At 37.5% G+C, this 20,246-nt stretch overlaps 1 protein-coding gene across 1 annotated transcript; it reads left to right on the forward strand.

Annotated features, from left to right (window-relative positions):
- The first annotated feature begins 11,119 nt into the window (after positions 1 to 11,119).
- On the forward strand, positions 11,120 to 12,597 carry CUNH11orf96 (chromosome unknown C11orf96 homolog). Its single transcript, XM_039343325.1, has one exon. The coding sequence runs from the start codon at positions 11,515 to 11,517 to the stop codon at positions 11,890 to 11,892; it is 378 nt and encodes a 125-aa protein (XP_039199259.1). The 5' UTR covers positions 11,120 to 11,514; the 3' UTR covers positions 11,893 to 12,597.
- Positions 12,598 to 20,246: the final 7,649 nt, after the last annotated feature.

Genomic DNA, 20,246 nt, shown 5'->3' on the forward strand with positions numbered 1-20,246 from the left:
TGTTGCGATCTTTTCAAGATTAGTCAATCTGGGGCCCTCTTAACAAATGGTTAAGGCTTATCACCAGCTCTTTCATGTAGCCATTCAGTTTTAATTCCTTGTTTTAAAAGATATGCATACAAATACCATTCTTGCAAACATTCCAATTTTATACATTTGGCAGAAAACTATTTGTACTCTACTTGCTGAATTAATGAGAATGTAGTTTGTCATTGATGGTTTAGAAGACAAGCTGTTATTCAGTCTGACATCTGTCAGCAAAATTAACTGAACTACATCAGTCACTTGCTGCATCAGAATCCATATTGGAACATCTCATTTTTGTTGTTCACAATCAGCTACCTCTGCTTTGTCTCTGTATTAAGCTGTACTAAACTGAAATGTTTATATCTTCTGAGAGTTCCCTTTGCATACTTCTGCACTTCCTTCCTTTTTACTTTAGTGGTGTTTTGTTTTTTTTAAAGAGCTTAAGCTTTTAAAATTTTTGATTAAACAGAGAGTTATACCTGGTGGTATTTTTGACCAGTAAAATAAAGGTTTTTCCGTTCTCTACCTCCTTTCCTTCCAGGAAAGCTGGGAGGGCAGTAAGAGAAAGCTTCATCGCACACCAGCTGTAATAATAGATGTGACCCATTAATACCGTCCAGAGGCAGGACAATTTTTTAGTAATGGAACCATATGGTTGGAAAGTAGCCATTGCTTTGATTTTGATGTATATTACCAGGCATCAAATAAATCTCAGTCTATAATTCTGGATGATGCTGAAATTCAATTGAGGTTTGAATTAGGCTAAAATTAAAAAGGCAATGAGATAGTGCCCATATTAAGTCTTAATAGACTTGAGAGGCAAAAATACTTTCCTCATATGCATTCCACAATCATATACATAGTACATGTAATTGCATACAGACATGTTTTTTAAAATGAGACAGCCCTAATACTAATAGTTCTGGACAATTTTCAAATTTGAAGATAAGCTTTAGACTTAAACCAAAATCATTTAGGTAAACTGATAATGTCTACAGAAATGAGATAATCATAAGGACTACAACTTTCAATGTGCTACTCACTTTACTACATCCAGATTCATTTATGTGTTCTTAGTTAAATTTTATAAAGGACCTATGGTATGTTTACAAATTACTTAAAAATAAAATCTCTACTAAGTAATTCTTGGAAGAAATGCACATTAATTTTAATATAATGCAATAAGCCTTCAATATTTTTAATTTTTAAATACATGTATTCTACAGATGTACTATAGCAAACCATCAGATAAAGGCTTTTTTTTTTTAAGATAAAGCTAGTAATTTCAGATGTTCACTCAGAGGATCTGACTGCACCATTCCCTTTCTAGGAAATGATGATTCTATACTATCTATGATACTGTTGATATGAAAAGCTCCTAGAGGAGATGGGATAATATTAGAATGGTATTAAAATTTTAAGAAGATATTCCTTAATATCTCCTGGAGATAACTCAGATCTTATGAAAATGAAGTGCTACCAGTTTCATATTACGATTCTTGCATTACTGTAAATTTGATGGCTGAAGAGGATCATACTTAGTGCACAAGTTATCTTTCAACATCTTTGTTAAAAGGATGCTAACATTTTAATAGCTACAGTGCAATGGCAAGAAGATCTTGGCCACAACAATTTACCCTGCCTAGTCTGGCTTCATGAAAGAACACCAGATTTTTAAACCATAAATGACTTGATATAATTAGCTTTGTATACTGATACACATTAATCAGTGTTAGCTCCATTGGAGCTGATTAATATGGATCAGTATACAAAGATTTTTATATCAAAAAGGTTTTGATATGGCTTGAAACTTATTGGGGAAATTTAGATTCCTAATAGAATTTCTTTTTTTGGATTACAAATGATTATTTCAAGCTTTCTACTTGTATAGTTAATAATGAGATTGTTTCATCAGTTAAAAATGCAGCATGAAACTGCATTTGTTGTTCTTTATCATCTTCAATTTTCAACTTGATGCTAGAGACTTTAGAATTCAGAAATTAATTTGGATAATATCCATACAATTTGAAATAATGAATTGGAGTATGCTATATTATCCAACCAATAGCTTCAGGTTTTAAAAAATAGTGCATATTATATTATTATACTCTTGGCTAAAAAGTCTAATCATTTTTTCTCAGCAAAAAATATCTTTATGTCTATTGGACTTCTCTAAGAATATTTAAAAAAGGATTGACTCTCATTGTTTTTATGCTCTGCTGGAGATATATAAAATTTGAAGGAACTTTGATACACACGTTGTAGATTTGTAATTCCATACTGGTTAGGTATTATTGCTAAGGTAAAACCAAATTCTTCAAAATCCAATAAAAATAAAAAATGTCAAAATGTTGTTAAATTATACCTCCCAAATCTGAAACTATTCAGTCCATAAAGGCTTTTGGACCTAATGTGCTTGGATGAAGAAATGCTTGTTTTAGAAGTCAATGCTTCTGAACTCACACTCCGACAGAGCCTGTATAAAGGCTTTCAAAGCTTGTAATTTCCCAGTCCTGGAAAAAATTAGATCTAGAGACCATTAGAAATATCACATTTCAGATACTCTTTTCCAAAGTTTGCTTCTAATATCCAAGGGAAGAAAACACATATATCCTCCAACTCCTTAGAACCTCTCCCAGGATCTCAGGATGGACCTTAAATACTGCAATTGTAAGAATGAAATGATGCTGAAATTGCACCAAACTGGTGAAATAATGGTACAGGACCGAGAAACAGGTGAATATTTACTCTATTAAGGATAATTTTGAATACAGAAAATTCCCAATTGAAAACAAAACATCTGGCACAGTCCTGTCTCCTAGCAGTAGAAAACAGCTCTGCAGATAGCTTCAAATGCCTTTTCTCCCGGGCTTCTCCAGTTAAAGATGCTGAGCTTACCAACTAGAAAGCTGACAGTCCGGTTCAAGATTCAAATGTAGCACAACAGGACAAGCTCCCATCCTTACCCAGCTCCTGCCCATCTAGCAGTTCGAAAGCATGCAGATGCAAGTAGATAAATGGATACCACTTTGGCAGGAAGTTAATAGCGTTATGCGTGCCTCGGCATATTGTTATGCTGGCCACATGACCACAGTAATGTCTTCGGACAACGGTGGCTCCCTCTGCTAAGAAGTATAGATAAGCACCGCCTCCTATCGCCAAATAGGAGCTGAGGTGGCGCAGCAGTTAGAGTGCAGTACTGCAGGTCACTTTAGCTGACTGTGTTCAGCAGGTCAGCGGTTCAAATCTCACCGGCTCAAGGTTGACTCAGCCTTCCATCCTTCCGAGGTAGGTAAAATGAGGACCCAGATTGTTGGGGGCAATGTAAATATATATATACATTGCTTACTGGTGTACACCGCTTAGAGAGTGCTTGCACTTAGAGCGGTATATAAGTCTCATAAATAAATAAATAAATATGACTGGATAGGGGAAACCTCTACCTTTACCTTTTTTACTTTTTCTCCATTCAAGGTAAACAGCTTTACTCCTCGACGTTTAATGCTGCTTTGATAAATCACTAACAACTGTTCCACCAACACTAAAAAATTTAAGACAAGTCAAAAAGGTTTAGAGGTTCACTTTATACATTTTTATTCAAAATTAAGTCCCTGAGCCAAATGGGGCTTTTGCAGCCTTTGGACTTGTAGCTTTTGAACCAAAGAAAACCATGCCAAAATTACAATAGAATGTATAATTCTCATCTAGTCAGCTGGTGATGGTGGCAGATAATAAAAACAATCCATAATTCAGAACGATGCTCAGTCACAATGGTGTTATTGCCTTTCCTTTATCTAATGTTGGTTTAAATAACATGTAGTGGTTCAAATGTTACCAGATATAGTCAGAATACCTTACGTATATGCTATATTGAATCTGCTGTATGCAAGGAATATACTTACTTAGAGCAACCGCATGGCATGAAGTATCAGTCAGCTATATGTCAGTGTCACATTTCAGATACCAGGAGATTAAAGCAATGACTTAAGCCCCTGGAACAAATATAGACATTAGGGCAGTTTGCAAGCCAAAACCCAAGTTAGAAAATTACATCAGTGAATATTGCCACTTAAAAATTTTAGGCTTGCTTGAGCAAAAACTACTCTGCCCACCTGTTATGCATCTTATATTCTTTTTTCAGTATGGCTAAGAATTTCTGCATGGATCATATTAACAAAAAGGGGGCTAAGCAGCCCCAGTGCTTGGCAAACAGCAGTCTCAGCTACATGGAAAATGCTCAGCAGAAAATTATCCAAAACAATTTATGTTCACAATGATATTACATAAACCCTTTTCCCAGATGGAGAGAAAATAGTTGTTCTGATGCAGGACTCTGTTCATAAAACAAGGGAGAAGAGAGGATGGAAAAGAATGAGCATGATTAGTATTTAATTATAGGTTAGCGATCAAATATCTTTTGTTCTGAGTCTTTGATTCTTTCCTGATAGGTTGTTGCTAAGCCAGGTCAAACATCTGTTTATATAAAAGGGTTTTCTCTGTGTCAGCAGCCTATTTCAAGTGTGGAAATTCTAAGAAGAATTAAATAGCAAAATAAAATTAAAAATGAGAAAAAAAAATCAGAAAAGTATGCAAATACTGCATATTTGCCTTGAAATAAAATACATAACATATGTGAATTATAATTTGCTCATTAACGCTGATTTCACAAGTTAGAATAAGGATCTTTTGGCTTATTAATCTAATCAAATTCACGTTATTTAACAAGATAGCTACTAGCTTTGATTGTAAACAAGCTGTGTCCTTTTTTTAAAAAAGATGTTTGAGTTCCAGATGAGAGCAGTTTTTTCCAGTGCAACTGTATGGCTGAAAACTGGGGAAAATGCAATATAGGATGGATACCATAGTGGACACAAGACTATTCTGTTTATGATTTTTGGGGGAAAACATAGTTAATTGCACTACAGTATTACTTTTATGTCTTTGTAATGACTTTGCATGGAGTAACATGCTCTGGTCTACCAGTATCTCTTTTCAGTGGATTTTGATTGGCACCCCCAAAGCCATATTGTAAACTGTAGAAGAGATCTAACATATTTAAAGAGCATGGGAAATTATCCAAAAGTTCAAAATATATTTTTCATAAAAGCATAATATATTATCCTGCATGCTGTGGCCCTTTGCTCTTCTTTCACTAGAAAAAGTTAAGTGTGGTTTCTGACCATTCCTGATGAGCTATTTGCTTGATGATAAGTTATGCAATCAATCTGACTAATTTATTGTTAGAATGATTATCTGCCTCAGATATATTTGTATTATGGGATGAGCACTGGGGAGTATTAACCTTGATGACAAAAAGTAGAAAACCACTATTTTGATAGGAGAGCCATCTGTATCCCTTATACTGAATGGCTGATGTTTTGCTACATATCTGTATGTGCACTTTTTTCTACAATCTGTAGTAAGTTCTCAGTTTATACTTTACTAAAGAGATCACAAAGATGTCTACTTTTATTTAAAATAAGATGCATATAAAGGTTTTTTTTTTAAAAAAAAAACATAAGCTCTGCTCTGCGCATATGCCCTGTCATCAACATTATAGTCGGCGTGGGGTTTTAATTATGGAATAAGCCATTGTGGATAACAAACCAAAACACTTTATGTAAGATGCTAAGCTTAGTATGGTGTACTGATTAAGAGATTGGTCCAGGGTCAGGGGCATTCAGGTTCACTGCAATGCATCAACCAGAGAAACTCCCTGGATGACATTGGGCAGGCATTTGTTCCTCTAAGCTTACCCTTAATTTTCACAAGGTATAGGGATATATTATTAATAGCTTGTTTTCCAAAGCGTAAGTCAAGTCTCTTAAGAATGTCATGATAATTTCATGAGTTTTCAGATGGCATTTGGTACTCTTTTAACCGGAGAGACACTGTTTCCCCAAAAGTAAGGCCTAACCTAAAAATAAGCCCTGGCTTGATTTTGGGGGTTGGGCCTAATATAAACCCTACCCCCCAAAATAAGCCCTAGTTTTGGAGCGAGGCACACACACCTAAAACTCAAGCTAGGATAGGGGTGGGGGGGTGGAGCTGTCCCACGCACCCCACACCCACTCACCTTGCAGCCAGGTTTCTCCTCATTAGCCCACTTCTTCTATGGCATCTTTTGCAGCCAGGCCTGCATTTCTGAGTCACAGGTCTTTCCGGAAGGCCACTGCAGCTGAGAACCGAGCTATCCTTTGGTCATAAGAAGTGGGCCGGCTGGGAAGGGCTGTCGGTGCCAGAGTTGAGTATAAAAGACACCCTTGAAAATAAGATCTGGTGCCTCTTTTGGAGGCAAAAATAAATAAATAAATAAATAAATAAGACCCGGTCTTATTTTCGGGGAAACACTGGTAATAGTCAGCCAATATGTAAATTTACCTGTTCACAAAAAACTAGCAGCTTGTAAGAATATTGCAAAAAAAAAAAAAAAAAACCCTGATTCAAATGGATTGGACCTGCTTCTTAAGTTCATAAGCATTTCCCTATTTTGTTCCTCCTTGTTTGCTCCCTGCCCATGTAGCTAAACAAAGCTTGACTTGTTTGTCAAAAATTATATATGCATATGTGCAGTCATGAGAGTTAAGGGCAATAGAAATTGAAGGGGGAGGGTTGTTTCTAGTTCACTAGATTTTGGAAATGCTTCTGATTTACTTTGGGCTTAAACCAGGAGTAATAATTATGTCAATGTTTTATTGGAGTACCTGATTATTGAGCAACATTCTTCTAGGTTTTCTATTTCATGTACTTGATGGAAACGTTTTGTTTTGCACCTGCAGCTCAAACTTCTCATATTTTTAAATGTTTCCTCAAGTACTCAGATAAGTTAGCCAGGGCTTTGTAAAAAACAACAACATGATGCCCTCAAACCTCAGTTACTGGTTTGTATCTCAACTTTGATTTTTATTTGCAGTAATTTTCAGTAGAAATATCTCCATAGATAATATTTATGAGTGAGCCAAAGGACAACTGATTGTGTGTTTGAAGCTATACAATAATAATATGTTGAGCTCAGTGTCAGTAAAGTTTCCATCATATAATAATATACTATTCACATCATGGCTTAGAAAAATCATTCTATAGCAGCCCCAACCTACTGGTAAAGTTTCATTTAATTGGCAGTAAGATTTACTATTGCCAAATTAGTATCGTTCTTTTCTTTCTTTTTTTTTCCTTTCAAACACAATTCTACATACTCCTCACAAAGATCTAGGAAGCGAGCCAGATGATGCATTAACCTCAGTCCTAGGTTAATGCAGAGGCTTAATTTCTGGGAAATGATGATTGAGGGAACATTTTGAAGATTCTGGACAAGACACCAAGAGGCTGCTTCCATTGTTTTATATTGTCGCAAATTTAAAATAACAAAATACTTAGTTGATTAGCCAAAACTTCACTCTTGCTCTATTGATGTTCTAAAATAACACTTTGTTTCTCTTTACATGTATAAATTCCATAAATTATAAATAAACCTGTTAGTGAGTTGTCTTTACCATAAAAACTTTGAAGATAACTAGAATCCTGGTTCTAGTACACAATGCACTTCAGACTTTCCATGCAAAAACATAGTGGTTTTTACCATTCCCCATAGGATACTTAATATTTCCTGTTAGTACACAAGAATATTATGGAAAAGTAACTTTAATATGCTTCCCATAAACTTTTCCTGCTGTTCTCAATCATAAAATATGAGGAAAAAAATAACTGAAGAAACTCAGATACTCAGAACTTCGTGACATCATATCTGATTCCCATTAAATGGTCTTGTCTAACCTGAAGACTGGAGTGGAAATTCAGTTCCCATAATCCTTGCTCCAGTGATCAAAGACAATGCTAACAAAGTAAATATGAGAAACATCACAATGAGTGGTGAAGGTTCATGGAAAATTGTGACTTGGAATGTAATTAATAGTAAAAATCATGTCTTAATAAATGAATTTAAAGAAAAAGAATGAAATGAACAGAAGAACAAGTTATTTCAGATTTGATAAATCTGAATGAATATGGTTAGAGCTCATGGGGTTGATGAACACATGGAGGGAATTGAAGATGCAGGCTTAATTATGAATGGACTAACATGTTGTGTCAAAAGGTTGGAATAAGTGTCATCTAGATCAGTGGCCCCCAACCTTTGGGGTGCCAGGGACCAGTTCTGTGGGGGTTTTTTTTGGCAGATTTCATGCCCTTCCTGGATCCTGTGCATGCGCAGATGGGGCTCTGCTCACTTGTGTGGCCTGATTCCTGGTACGCCGTGGACACGTGCCAGTCTGTGGCCCAAGGATTGAGGACCCCTGAACTAGAGTATAGTGAGTTGCATGAAAGGAATTCTTCAAAAGTAGGTCATGGGTGCAGGTTACATCCCAATGGTAGAACAGAAAAAACAAAAGTGAATTTTGGGGGAAATTGCATAAGTTTCTCCAACTTAAATACTGGATTGGAGTTCAACTCCCATAAATCAGAGGGAGAACAGAAAAACTGATGGGTTATTGAGAGATCCAAGAATGTATGAGCATGGTAACTGGCAACTGTTTACAAAAAAAAAGTGTATTTGTTGTCAATACATCATTTAAACATAAACCTATTCATATGCAATAAAGTAAAGAAATGAAAAGAATTTATAAATAAAACAGCATAATCGATTTCATTGTTTATTATAAGACACTGAGATAATTAGTGAAGGAAGCAAGGAAGATGAGAAGTTCTGAATGTGAAACAGACCAATGTTTGGTATTGGATCTTGGAGAGAAAATGGATTTATGGATTAAATAACAACTAAGTCACCAGTATGAAATATGATGTGATGGTTTGATCATATAGAGAGAATGAATGAGAAGCAAACAGCAAAACAAAAATATAGAAAGAAAGAGTCAATGGGACAAAAGGAAGAGAAGAACGAGAAAGTTTTGGTTGGGTGAAACTAAGGAATTCTTCAAAAAGAGACTGGTGAGAAGTTTAAAGAAGAAAAACCATCATCTAAAGAGGCTTGCTATGGATCATAGCAATAGCACTTAGTTAGACTTACAGTGCATTCAGAAAGTATTCAGACCCCCTCTACTTTTGTCAATTTTGTTATGTTGCAGCCTGATTCATTTTTTTTCTCATTAATCTACAGTCAGTAGTCCATAATGATAAAATGCAAACAGAAGCTTATAAATGTCTATAAATTTATTAAAAAGAAAAAAAACCTGAAACATCACATTGGCATAAGTATTCAGACCTTCACTCGATACTTTGTTGAAGTACCTATGGCTGCAATTACAGCCCTGAGTCTTTTTGGGTATGACGCGACAAGCTTTACACACCTGGATTGGGGGATTTTCTGCCATTCATTCTTGCAAATCTTCTCAAGCTCAGTCTGTGGACAGCCGTATTCAGGTCCCTCCAGAGATGTTCAATACAGTTCAAGTAAGGGCTTTGGCTAGGCCTCTCCCTAAGGAACTCCTGTGTTGTCTTGGCTGTGTGCTTAGGATCATTGTCATGTTGGAAAGTGAACCTTGGCCCAGTCTGAGGCCCTGAGTGCCGTAGAACAGGTTTTCTTGAGGATATCCCTGTACTTTGCCCCATTCAGTTTCTCTCAACCCTGACCAGTCTCCCAGTCCCTGCTGCTGAAAACACCCCAGCATTATCCCATGCTTCGCTGTTGGGATAATATTGGGCAGGTGATGAGCAGTGCCTGGTTTCCTCCAAACATAACATTTAGAATTGAGGCCAAACAGTTCAATCTTGGTTTCATCAGACCAGAGAATCTTGTTGCTCACAGTCTGAATCCTTCAGGTGATTTTTTTGCAAACTCCAAGTGGGCTTTCATGTGTTTTGCACTGAGGAGAGGCTTCCATCTAGCCACTCTGCCTTAAAGCCCAGATCGGTGGAGGGCTGCAGTGATGGTTTTCTTTCTGGAACTCTGTCCCATCTCCACACAGGATCTCTGGGTTCTTGGTCACCTCTCTTACTAAGGCTATTCTCCCCCAACTGGTCACCAGGTGACCAGTTCTTATAAGTGTACTGGTTGCACCAAACTTCTTCCATTTGAGAATTATGGAGGCCACTGTGCTCTTAGGATCCTTCAGTGCAGCAGAAATTTTATTATAGTTTCCCCCAGATCTGTGTCTTGCAAAAGGGAGGAAGTTATAATTCACTAATGAAGAAATGGCCACAGTAGAGTGGATTTTATACCTCTTGAGGTTCCCTTTGGATGGCGATAGACTAAGGTAGTAAATACTTGTACAGCACAGTTACAATTAAGGAAAATTTACACCTGTCTCAATCCTGGCCTTATTATTTATTTAAATAAATAAATAATTCCTGGGCTAAGGACAAGAAGAAGACAACATCATGAGACATGGCCTAAAAATGCTGCCAGCAGGATATGTTTGTATGGTCTTTAGATGTAAACATGGACAGCATTATGTATGGTCTTGAGATTTATGGAATGCAATAGGAAACAACATTGCACAAGATGTGCACTTCTGAAACTGGCTTATAAAGTCGAGATATGGTTAATTATGTTTATTTTTTTAATTGAGCGCTTTTCAATCACTTGAACTGTTTTTAACTAACCAATTTACCTAGCTTTTCTACAATACACCTATAAAACATGTTACAGATACTCCTTTTCTTACACTATTGTAACAAATTACCTGAATTCCTTCTTCCACAAACTTGCAGGTCTTGCAGATGCCAGCAAAACCAAAACAAGAGATGGGGTGACACGACTGAGCCCACAGATATATATATATCTATATATCCAAAAGCAGATTGGTGTCCCTGCGGCTTCGACAAAGTTGTGTAAATCGAATTTTAAAGTTGGGAATCCCATCCCGCAGCTTCCGGGTTGATGTACCGCCTATATTTCGGCACGATGTATCCGAAGCTGCGTTTCTGGCTGCGGGAGGGGGCACCCCGATCCTCCCCCTCCCTCTCTGCCGCCTCCAAAACAGCTGCCGCTTCGCTTCCTCCTAGTCTTCGCTAGGAAACTCCACCCGCGCGGTTGGATGGGGGGGAGGTGATGCAGAAGCGCGCCCTCTTCCTCCGACTCTGCAGTGGGTGATCGCAGGGGTTGTCCCCGTTATTTTGTTATTGTGGCTTTTTTTTTAGGGGTGGGGAGAGGAGAGCCGTGGAGCCCTCAGGCGGAAGGAAAGCGGCCTCATCGCCTTTAAATGGAATTGCTTGTCATCTGAGCATGCTCCTGAGCGGGCCAGCGAGGGGTATAAAAGGGCTGGGACGCAGCAAGGAGCGCTCAAGCAAAGAGCCGACGCCAGCCAGTGGGAGTGTTGGAGGAGCCTCGCAGGCGCTGCGCTCCTTTCTCGGCGGAGTCCTCGGCGCCTTTCCCGCGCAATTTCGCTCCTTCCCCGGGGAGGAATACTTGAAGCAGGCACGGAGCGGAGCCAGAGTCACCTCAGGGGCAGCAGCCACAACCGGCAGGTGCCAGACGCGAGCGGGAGTTTCGTGCTTCGACCCTGCGCGGAAGGGGGAATTGAAGGCAGCAGGATGGCAGCCGCCACCGCCAAGCCCGCCGAGTTAATGGGCATCTGCTCGAGCTACCAGGCGGTGATGCCGCACTTCTTGTGCATCGCCGAGGAATTCCCTCAGCCGATCCGGCCCGCCAAGCTGGCCAAAGGCAAGTTGCGCAGACCCCGCCAGTCCCGCTTCAAGACGCAGCCGGTGACCTTCGACGAGATCCAAGAGGTGGAGGAGGAAGGGGTCTCCCCCATGGAGGAGGAGAAAGCCAAGAAGTCTTTCCTGCAGTCCCTCGAGTGCCTCCGCCGCAGCACCCAGAACCTCAGCTTGCAGAAGGAGAAGAAGCTGAGCAGCTGCAGCCGCCTGAGGAACAGCCTGGACTCCAGCGACTCCGACTCTGCTCTCTGAAGATGGAGCTGCGCCTCGGCTGGGCTCGGGCGCGCCTCACCCACCACAGGGCAGAAACGGATCTGCCGCCTGGACTGTACTCGCCCCACCGCACCGCCCCCCCCCCCCGGCTCTCTGCTTCATACTGAAGTTGGCGAAGGGAACTCTGTGGAAGGGCATCAAAAAAAAAAAAAAAAAAAAAAATGGGGTGGGGGAGGGACAGTTTATGAAAAGACTTGATTACAAATAAACGTTCGTTCGGCTTTCCCTCCTCGCACAATTAGCCTTTGGGCGCTCGGGTTTATTTTGTATGATAAATCGAAACCCTTGCAAGGACTTGACAGGATGGGATCCCATTCTCTCCTCCACTTATTATTTTCTTTCTTTATCAATAAGAACCAGTATGAATGTGGTAGATGCTAAGAGCAGTCTGCAAATGTGTGCAGTCGGCAGAGAGAAATATTTTGTTAGGGGAAAGTGCTTGTACGTTTCTATCTTGGCTGTTTGAGGTTTTTTTTTCTTCACAACATGAAGAAAATTTAACAATTGTACATCTTTTTCTAAACGTTGAAGGGGAAAATGAAGTTTTATGAATGCAATCAGCTGCTGGACTTTATATTTATTTTTGCATTTAAACTCTAGACTGCATTAATTTAATACGTTTCTACCCAAATGCCTGTAATTATTTCCGCAAAAGAGAAATAAAGCTGTTATATTTGCACAATGCACTTAGACTGGTTGATGTGGACGGTGCTGTTTGGTGGTTTTCAGTCGTATGGAGTGGTATTGCATGGAGAATCTGGAGTGAAGCCAGGGCACTGTAGAGTTTTGTCATAAAGAAACAATTGTTATAAACATTAAAGTATGTTAACATAAATGTTTTTATATTAACAATTAGTTGACTGTTAGTATGTTTCTAAATCAACCATTTGTATGTGGAAGGCTTTGGACATTTTAATTGCTTTTTTCCAAAATAGTCTCTTAAGGCTTGGTATATTCCCCCCCCTTTCTGGCAATCAAATGGTTTGTCAAGTTTCAGAGTAGATATAGTGATGCTATTTATTATATAGTGATGCTGTTTATTACGCAAGGCACACAAGAATTTGGATGAGAAATCAGTAATATTTTATAAGAAGGGCATTGCATTTGTATCTTTTCCCTTTCCCTCTACATAGTTTTGTACTTTTAATCTTAAATTGCTGTATTTCAATTTATAACATTTTTAGAACTGAAGAAATACTAATCAACTTTTTGCTAATATATTATTTCCTCTGCCACATAAACATACCTTGCCATAATGTATATCTACGGTATTATTCTACTTTATTCTGCCAGATTTAATTGCAAGAGGTAATGCATTTGGGAAAATTTCTGGAAAGGCCTTTACCAACCTGGATGCTTACTGAATTAATTGAAATATTAGGCCAGATTTTTCTGGAAACAATTGTGAATTAAAAATAAGACTTGCTGAAGACTATAGAGTCAGCAAAACTAAAAGTATTAAGATTTGAACGCTAAATGCGGTAAATTTGAGTTGTCTATACCTTTCTTCTGCCCCAGTGTCTCTGTATAAGAAGGACAAATTGGTAGGCAACATTGAAAAATAGCACCAAAACAGCATTTGAACTACAGCTGTGCCAATTTTTATTTTTTCTAATGGGGGAATTTTAAATTTTTTTTCCTCCCATTGATTTAATATAAAGGAGGATGAGCCAGGAAAGTACTACTTTTCATGATCAATATTAAAAACCTTCAATATCCAGAAAAAAAGTTCACTTAACAGAGCATGCCAAACTGGAAGCTACTAATCCAAGCTTAAATGGAACAGTCTTATGTCTTAAGGTCTTTTACATTATTTAGCAGTTACCTAGTTAGCAGACTTTCTCCATAATTTGTACTATAAGAAACCAGTCGATATTCTCTATTTATTGTATTGATTTGGAGATTCAAAGTTGGCTCTTTTAGCCACAACTTTATATATAATACTGTAATATAACTGGAACTGGGTAATGGCCATTTATATTCACAATACAGGATAAATTTGAAATGCTTCTACCCTAGTGCTTCAAGAAATTTGGCTTTGCAGGGTTACTCTGAAAATATAAATGAAGCAATTATAAAATCTTGGGAATTATCTCAGTTTGTTATAACCATAATCCTTAGCTTTCCAGTGTGTCCTGTAAGCTGGCATTGACTTTTCACCACTGATATATAGATTATTCTTGCCATAAATGCCATTGTGAACTGATTAGAAAAGTCTGCACGCCGTCAGGGAGCCAATAGACATCCTGTACAGGAATCGAGTTTATATATGGTTCAAAGTTCCATGCATTCTTTCTGGGGATTTGGCCAGGAATGATAGATAATTTCAGTTCTTGAGATAATGCAACTTATTCCACTAAATTGTTTCATTTTTTTTAAATAAAACATTTTCCCCATTGAAAGGCTACATTGTTCTGCTAATAAAAAAAAGCAGCTAAAGTGATGTACGTTTCTTGGGAATATACTATGTATTATTCTATTTTAGTCCTCATATAGAAAATTGTATGAATACAGCACTGTAAAACAATTCCAACATGTAAGTATTTGTCCATAGAGCTGAGAATGTGGCCACTGGTGAAATATATTGGGAATGACAATTCTACATCTGGAGGGTTGTCTATTTCCAATACTTGGTTTAAATGTCAACAATACATATGAGGGTTTTTAATTACAACTGAGATTTAATCCAAAATAGGGAATTTCACTGATTTGTAGAGATGTGAAAATCCCAGCAAGCTCCTTTTCACAATATTGCTAGAAATTACTGATTCTTAAATGTGAAATAATACTAAAAATGTAACTTGCAAATGTCAATCTACAACCAAGCTGTTCAGTAACAGATATGCAATTGTATCCAGATGCCTTCATTTTCTATATTGCAAAGAGTTTGCTTGAGTGTTTAAAAGGAGCCATTTCTTAATGTAATTGTTTAAATGCAGTCTACATTGTATTGTTACTGTATTGTTAGGGTATATTTTTCACAGATAATTCTAGTAACGTTTCGGTAATAAGATGCCAGTACTAGGAGCCAATAAAGGATAGTATCTAAATGACAAATCTGTATTACCAAGCAGCTGAGATCTAATTTGGCAGAAATATCAAACATAAAAAGTAGCAGAAAAGTTTAGACCATTTGGGAAAGTCCTCAACAGCAGATCACAAGATGACTGATCACTGTTCGGGCATGATCTAAACTGGGATGTGCTACAGTGAAAGTTCTGGTAGAGCCTGCCCCTCCCCCATCCAACTCCACTTAAGTGATATTAGTTTCCTTGCAGTGTTTGTGCATACTCAGCACAACTGTCAGAAGAAGAGAATCCACATATAGTATACGTGGACATATGCCCATTGGCATGTGTCTTGCAGCCTTTGTTCTAAAGATTTAGGAATTCAGAGCCCTTACATGGAGAATATGCTGCTATAGATCAGAGGACCTATGTGATAAGAATTCTGGAGTCAAGTTCTGGATGGTTTTTTTTAAGTATAGCAAGGGAAGGACAGAAAAGACCTGAAACTAATGTATACTTTTGGCATAATGGCTTGCAACAGGGTTCTACACAAGGTATGAAGAGAACAACTGTTGGTTAGGAAGGATGTGATCTGCTTTATTAAAAATGTGCATGAATCCAATCTTCATTTAATTTATGAGTGTAGCCAATATGAAAATAGGTAAAAATATGGTATAGGAATTTAATGGAATATTCCATATAAAGTTAGGGAAGAAATCTGGCCTGTACTTAGATAGAAAATACCTCATTCTCCACCAGCTCATTGTTCCAACTTTTTTGTAGTTTTTGTGATACTAATTAGGCAAGATTATACAAGCATATCGCAATGTTGTGATTTTGCTACCAATATATATTTAAAATTATTTTTTTTAAAATTAATCTATTATACCAACATTCGCTAACATCCTATCCAGAATTTAAGGGGTTTTGATTTTCAAATTTTTTTCTTCCAAATTTTCTGGGGGGAAAATGGGGATAGTAAATATTTGATAATAAATTAAAGCAAATCTTGACTGCCTAGGTAGAAGTCCTTGACCTCAAATGTAAAATCTTTGAGCTTCTTAAAAAAAAAATGCAATGTATACTTAAGATCAGTCTCTGTACCAACGTCCTATAAATATGAGTTTTCACATAAGTATTATAACTAGATTATATATTATATGCTATATAATATAAAAAATAAAAAGAATAGATTTATCAGACCTGAATAGGTCTGGGTTCATGGTAGATGATATGATGAATGAATCAAACCAATGAGTAGCTTTTAAAAAAGGAGGCAAATGCCATATTGAGAATCATTAGGAAGAGACATCAAAATAACTGTCAATATTAGAATATTACAATAGCAATAAGCTATGTTGACGTCAGCAATAATGAGAAGAAGTTGCTAAGAAACCCAAATTTGGAAGCCCTTGTATTGTAATTTCTCCTTGATCCGTCTCTCAGACAGCTGGTTTTTAATTCTGAGAGCAAATATTGGAAAAACAAATATTCCAGAAGAAAAAGCAGTGGTAAATCACTTCTATATAGATAGTCCTCAACTTATGACCACAACTCAGCTCAAAATTTATGTTGCTAAGTCAGAAATTTGTTAAGTGAGTTTTGCCCCATTTTACGACTTTTCTCACCACAATTGTTAAATGAATCACTGCAGTTCTTACATTAGTAACATGGTTGTTAAGTGAATCTGGTTTCCCCACTGACTTTGCTTGTCAGAAGTTGCAAAAGGTAATCATATGACCCCAGGACACTGCAACCATCATAAATGTGAGTCAGTTGTCAAGCATCAGAATGTAAATCACGTGATCATGGGGATGCTGCAATGGTCATAAATGTGAAAAATGGCCATAAGTCACTTTTTTCAATGCCATTGTAACTTCAAATAGTCACTAAATGAATTATTGTAAGTTGAGGATTACATGTACTGCTTCCCCCTCCCCCAAAAAAAGCCACATGGATGCATTGGTGAAATCATTAGGAGTCAACTCAAGGGAATTTCATCCTGGATGTCTGGTGCCTGTTATATCACCTATGATCCAGTTGCATTACTCTCTATGACAACTAAGCTGGATTTATTGATGAGAAAGAACTTATCCAGGAATTTTTAGACTCCTGTATTAAAGGTATGAGGACAACTTTTCTGAGTTCATATAGCAATAGTACTTAGATATACAGTATATATAATACTTCATAATGCTTTACAGCCCTTTCTAAGCGGTTTACAGAGTCAGCATATGGCCTCCAACAATCTGGGTCTTCATTTTATCAACCTTGGAAGGATGGAAGGCTGAGTCAACCTTGAGCCGGTGAGAATTGAACTACGGAACTGCAGGCAGTCAGCAATCAGCAGAATTAGCCCGCAATACTGCCTACTAACCACTGCGCCACCAGGGCTCTTATGCCGGTTACCCAACTTTTTTAAAAAGAAAAATGGAACAGGTCCCTGACCTACCCTTTGTATCTATTTCTCTCATAGGTCTATCTTTCAAAAGCTAAAATGCAGAAGATACCCATACAGATAATCTAGACAACTTTTTAAATAGCAGAATGATAAAATGAATCAAGAGACCTAAGGAGATGTTTAATATTTTTCTGACTTATTACCATAATTTGTACATATTTAAAAACAGTGACTTTTTTGGCCTTTTTTTTTCCTCCTCTGCAAGTCCAAATAAATTAAGCTGGATGCTGAATGCAAGAAAAGTAAGATTTTCCTTAGTAATGCCTGACTTTTCCTCAATAGAGATAAGTTTTGTTCTCCCACCTCCTTAACAGAAAAATGTTCACGGGAAGGCTGGACTTGTTTCTTGAAATCTGGCTGAAAAGGATGTTTTCTTTCAGTGATATTTATTTCAGTGATATTAAGCCTTGTTCATACTTAACATGAGAGTGAAAACAAATGGGAGAGAAAAATAGAGAAGAGTTTTGAGTGCTTCAGCAGTCTCCCAACACTTCAGAAGTTGCCGGACTAGGAAAGGCAGATCCATAATAGGGTTATGCAGAAACCACCATCATTTTTCAGCTGAAAATCTTAAAGCATGTAAAATAAGAAAATACCTTTCCTTAAATCTTTAAAAAGATAAGCAAGATAGTTTTTCTGCTTTATGTTTAAATAGCCTTTTTATTCTCATCAGGGTTAATTAGACAGTAGCTTATCTTCTTTTCCATATTGAACTTCAAAGTTCTGATCTGTGAGTCAAAATGATCAAATGGAGGAAATTACCCTGTGCGTACTTGCAAGGGAGGAAACTATCCTGAAATGAAGGCCTGCTACATTTACATAAAAGTTACCAAGATCATGTAATCATAGGAAGCCATTTTGTGATTTGCTTGGTTTGTTAGCCATGATTTTAGGTTTGGCTTGTGGCATAGATCCAGCTAATTGTGGTTTAACCAATAATTAAGGCATGGTTTTATGCAATGTTTAATAAAGTTTGTATGTCAAGATATTTTCTCTACAAGAAAAAGTTCACAAACAACTTTTAACAATGGTCATCATAAGACTGCCAGAAGAGCTGAGTAGGAAAGAGATGAAGATAAACGGCTTGATAAACTCTTGTACCTTTAAAGGCAATTTAATATTCATTACATAGGAAGTAAATAGTTATCGAAGAATCTCTTTAACAATTGGCGCTGGATTTGTACACTATAGCACACATAATTTAATTAATAACTTATTTTTGGGTCCACAAATTACATTAGATCATAAAATAACTCACAACATACACAAAAGCTACACACACACACACACAAACCACCTAAACAAAATTAAAACTAACCTAGCATAGCATGTTGTTCGAGGCTGTTATGTATTAAGCAATTCAAAGGGTCTGTTATAAAGAAATGGTTAACTGATTGCTTTATTTGAATGATAGACTGTCTGTATAACTTTAAGCCTGTTGTTTTAGGCGGGAAGCAGTACTTTAAACTGATTGGCTGCCGCCTAGTGGCAGTCCGTATACCGTATATGCCGGCGTATTAGGCGACCCGGCTTATAGACGACCCCCGTCTTTGTCGCTGAGCCGCATTCCTAGAACGTCGTCTTATACGCCGGAAACTACCAGTATTTCTGGCGAATAAGATGACTCGGCGTATAAGACGACCCCCGTCTTTGGCGCCGAGTTTAGCGCTTGCGGAAGTTGTCTTATACGCCGGCATATACGGTAAATATAAGTCAGGCAGCTGCTAGAACTGCTTCTGTGAGAACCTAATAAAGAGCTGTTAATTCAACTCCGTGTCTTCAATGTCTCACTGTTCCCACTACACAACAGAGGCATTTACTGGTTTTTTTAAATTGACCACATTATGTCTATTATATGAAGTAAACTAATGTAAGGAACTGAGATAGCAAGATAAACTCTTTCTTGTGTTTCAGGGCATTGTGAGAAGAAAGGACTGTAAGCCAGGGATGTCAAACTGCCAGCCTGCGGGCCGGATGCATCATGCCGAAACTATGCCCACCCCATTGCCGGCAACGGAAAAAAAAGTTGTGATATGTCATGACACATCACATGACGTTGCAAGTTTGACATCCCTGCTGTAGCCCTTCAATAACCAAATGATGCACATCAAAATAACATAAGAAAGAGTTGTAGAAGCTGGTTGACATTTTGGCAAACCTTGTTTAAGTATCTGGGGTAAGCAGTTACTCTAGGTTGTGGCTTGCTAGTTATGGTTAACAGAACCAAGAAGCCTTATTTCAGAAAATAAATACATAAATCAGCAGATAATACTGCTTTAAAATTACTGTGATTCCAAGGAACCAAGGCAATAACCTGGTCTGAATTCAGAAAAGCTTCTGGGGTTCAATATTTTCAGGCGATGGGAGGAAAAGAAAAACAGGATAAATGGGATCTTTTAAATACTCAGTACCTGAATAAAATTATAAATTATATAACAATGAGTGATGCATTTTTAAACATGGAATTGAATTTAACCTTCCTTATCTATTGTGGAATGTGTTAACTCTTCAGCCATACACAAGCCACAAACAAAATCAGAACTATGGTTCATCTCATTAACCAAATGGACTCATACAATGTGTTAAATGATACACTAACCACATTTTGCCTGCCTTGGACCACATACACTGAGTCACATTTTAATCAAGCACATAGATTAAATACAATATGCTTATACTGTGCAAGCCCAGTCTTAGTAATACCCTAGTGGCACTAACCCTAGCCAATAAAAGTGAGATGCACTCTATTGAAACAGCCTGTATAGATAATTTAGTTATTTGGTTTAGTGAATTGCATGAAGTCAGAATTTTGGGCTAATGATAGGTGAGCATGATAGACACACTTACCAGACCTAGGCAATCTC

The sequence above is a fragment of the Crotalus tigris genome, unplaced genomic scaffold (genome assembly GCF_016545835.1).
Source record: "Crotalus tigris isolate CLP2741 ecotype Arizona unplaced genomic scaffold, ASM1654583v1 scf7180000017841.2860490, whole genome shotgun sequence".
Taxonomy (NCBI): Eukaryota; Metazoa; Chordata; class Lepidosauria; order Squamata; family Viperidae; genus Crotalus; species Crotalus tigris.

Excerpts from the sequence above, each read along its gene's own strand:
- CUNH11orf96 (XM_039343325.1), top strand. The coding sequence starts at position 11,515 with ATGGCAGCCGCCACCGCCAAGCCCGCCGAGTTAATGGGCATCTGCTCG.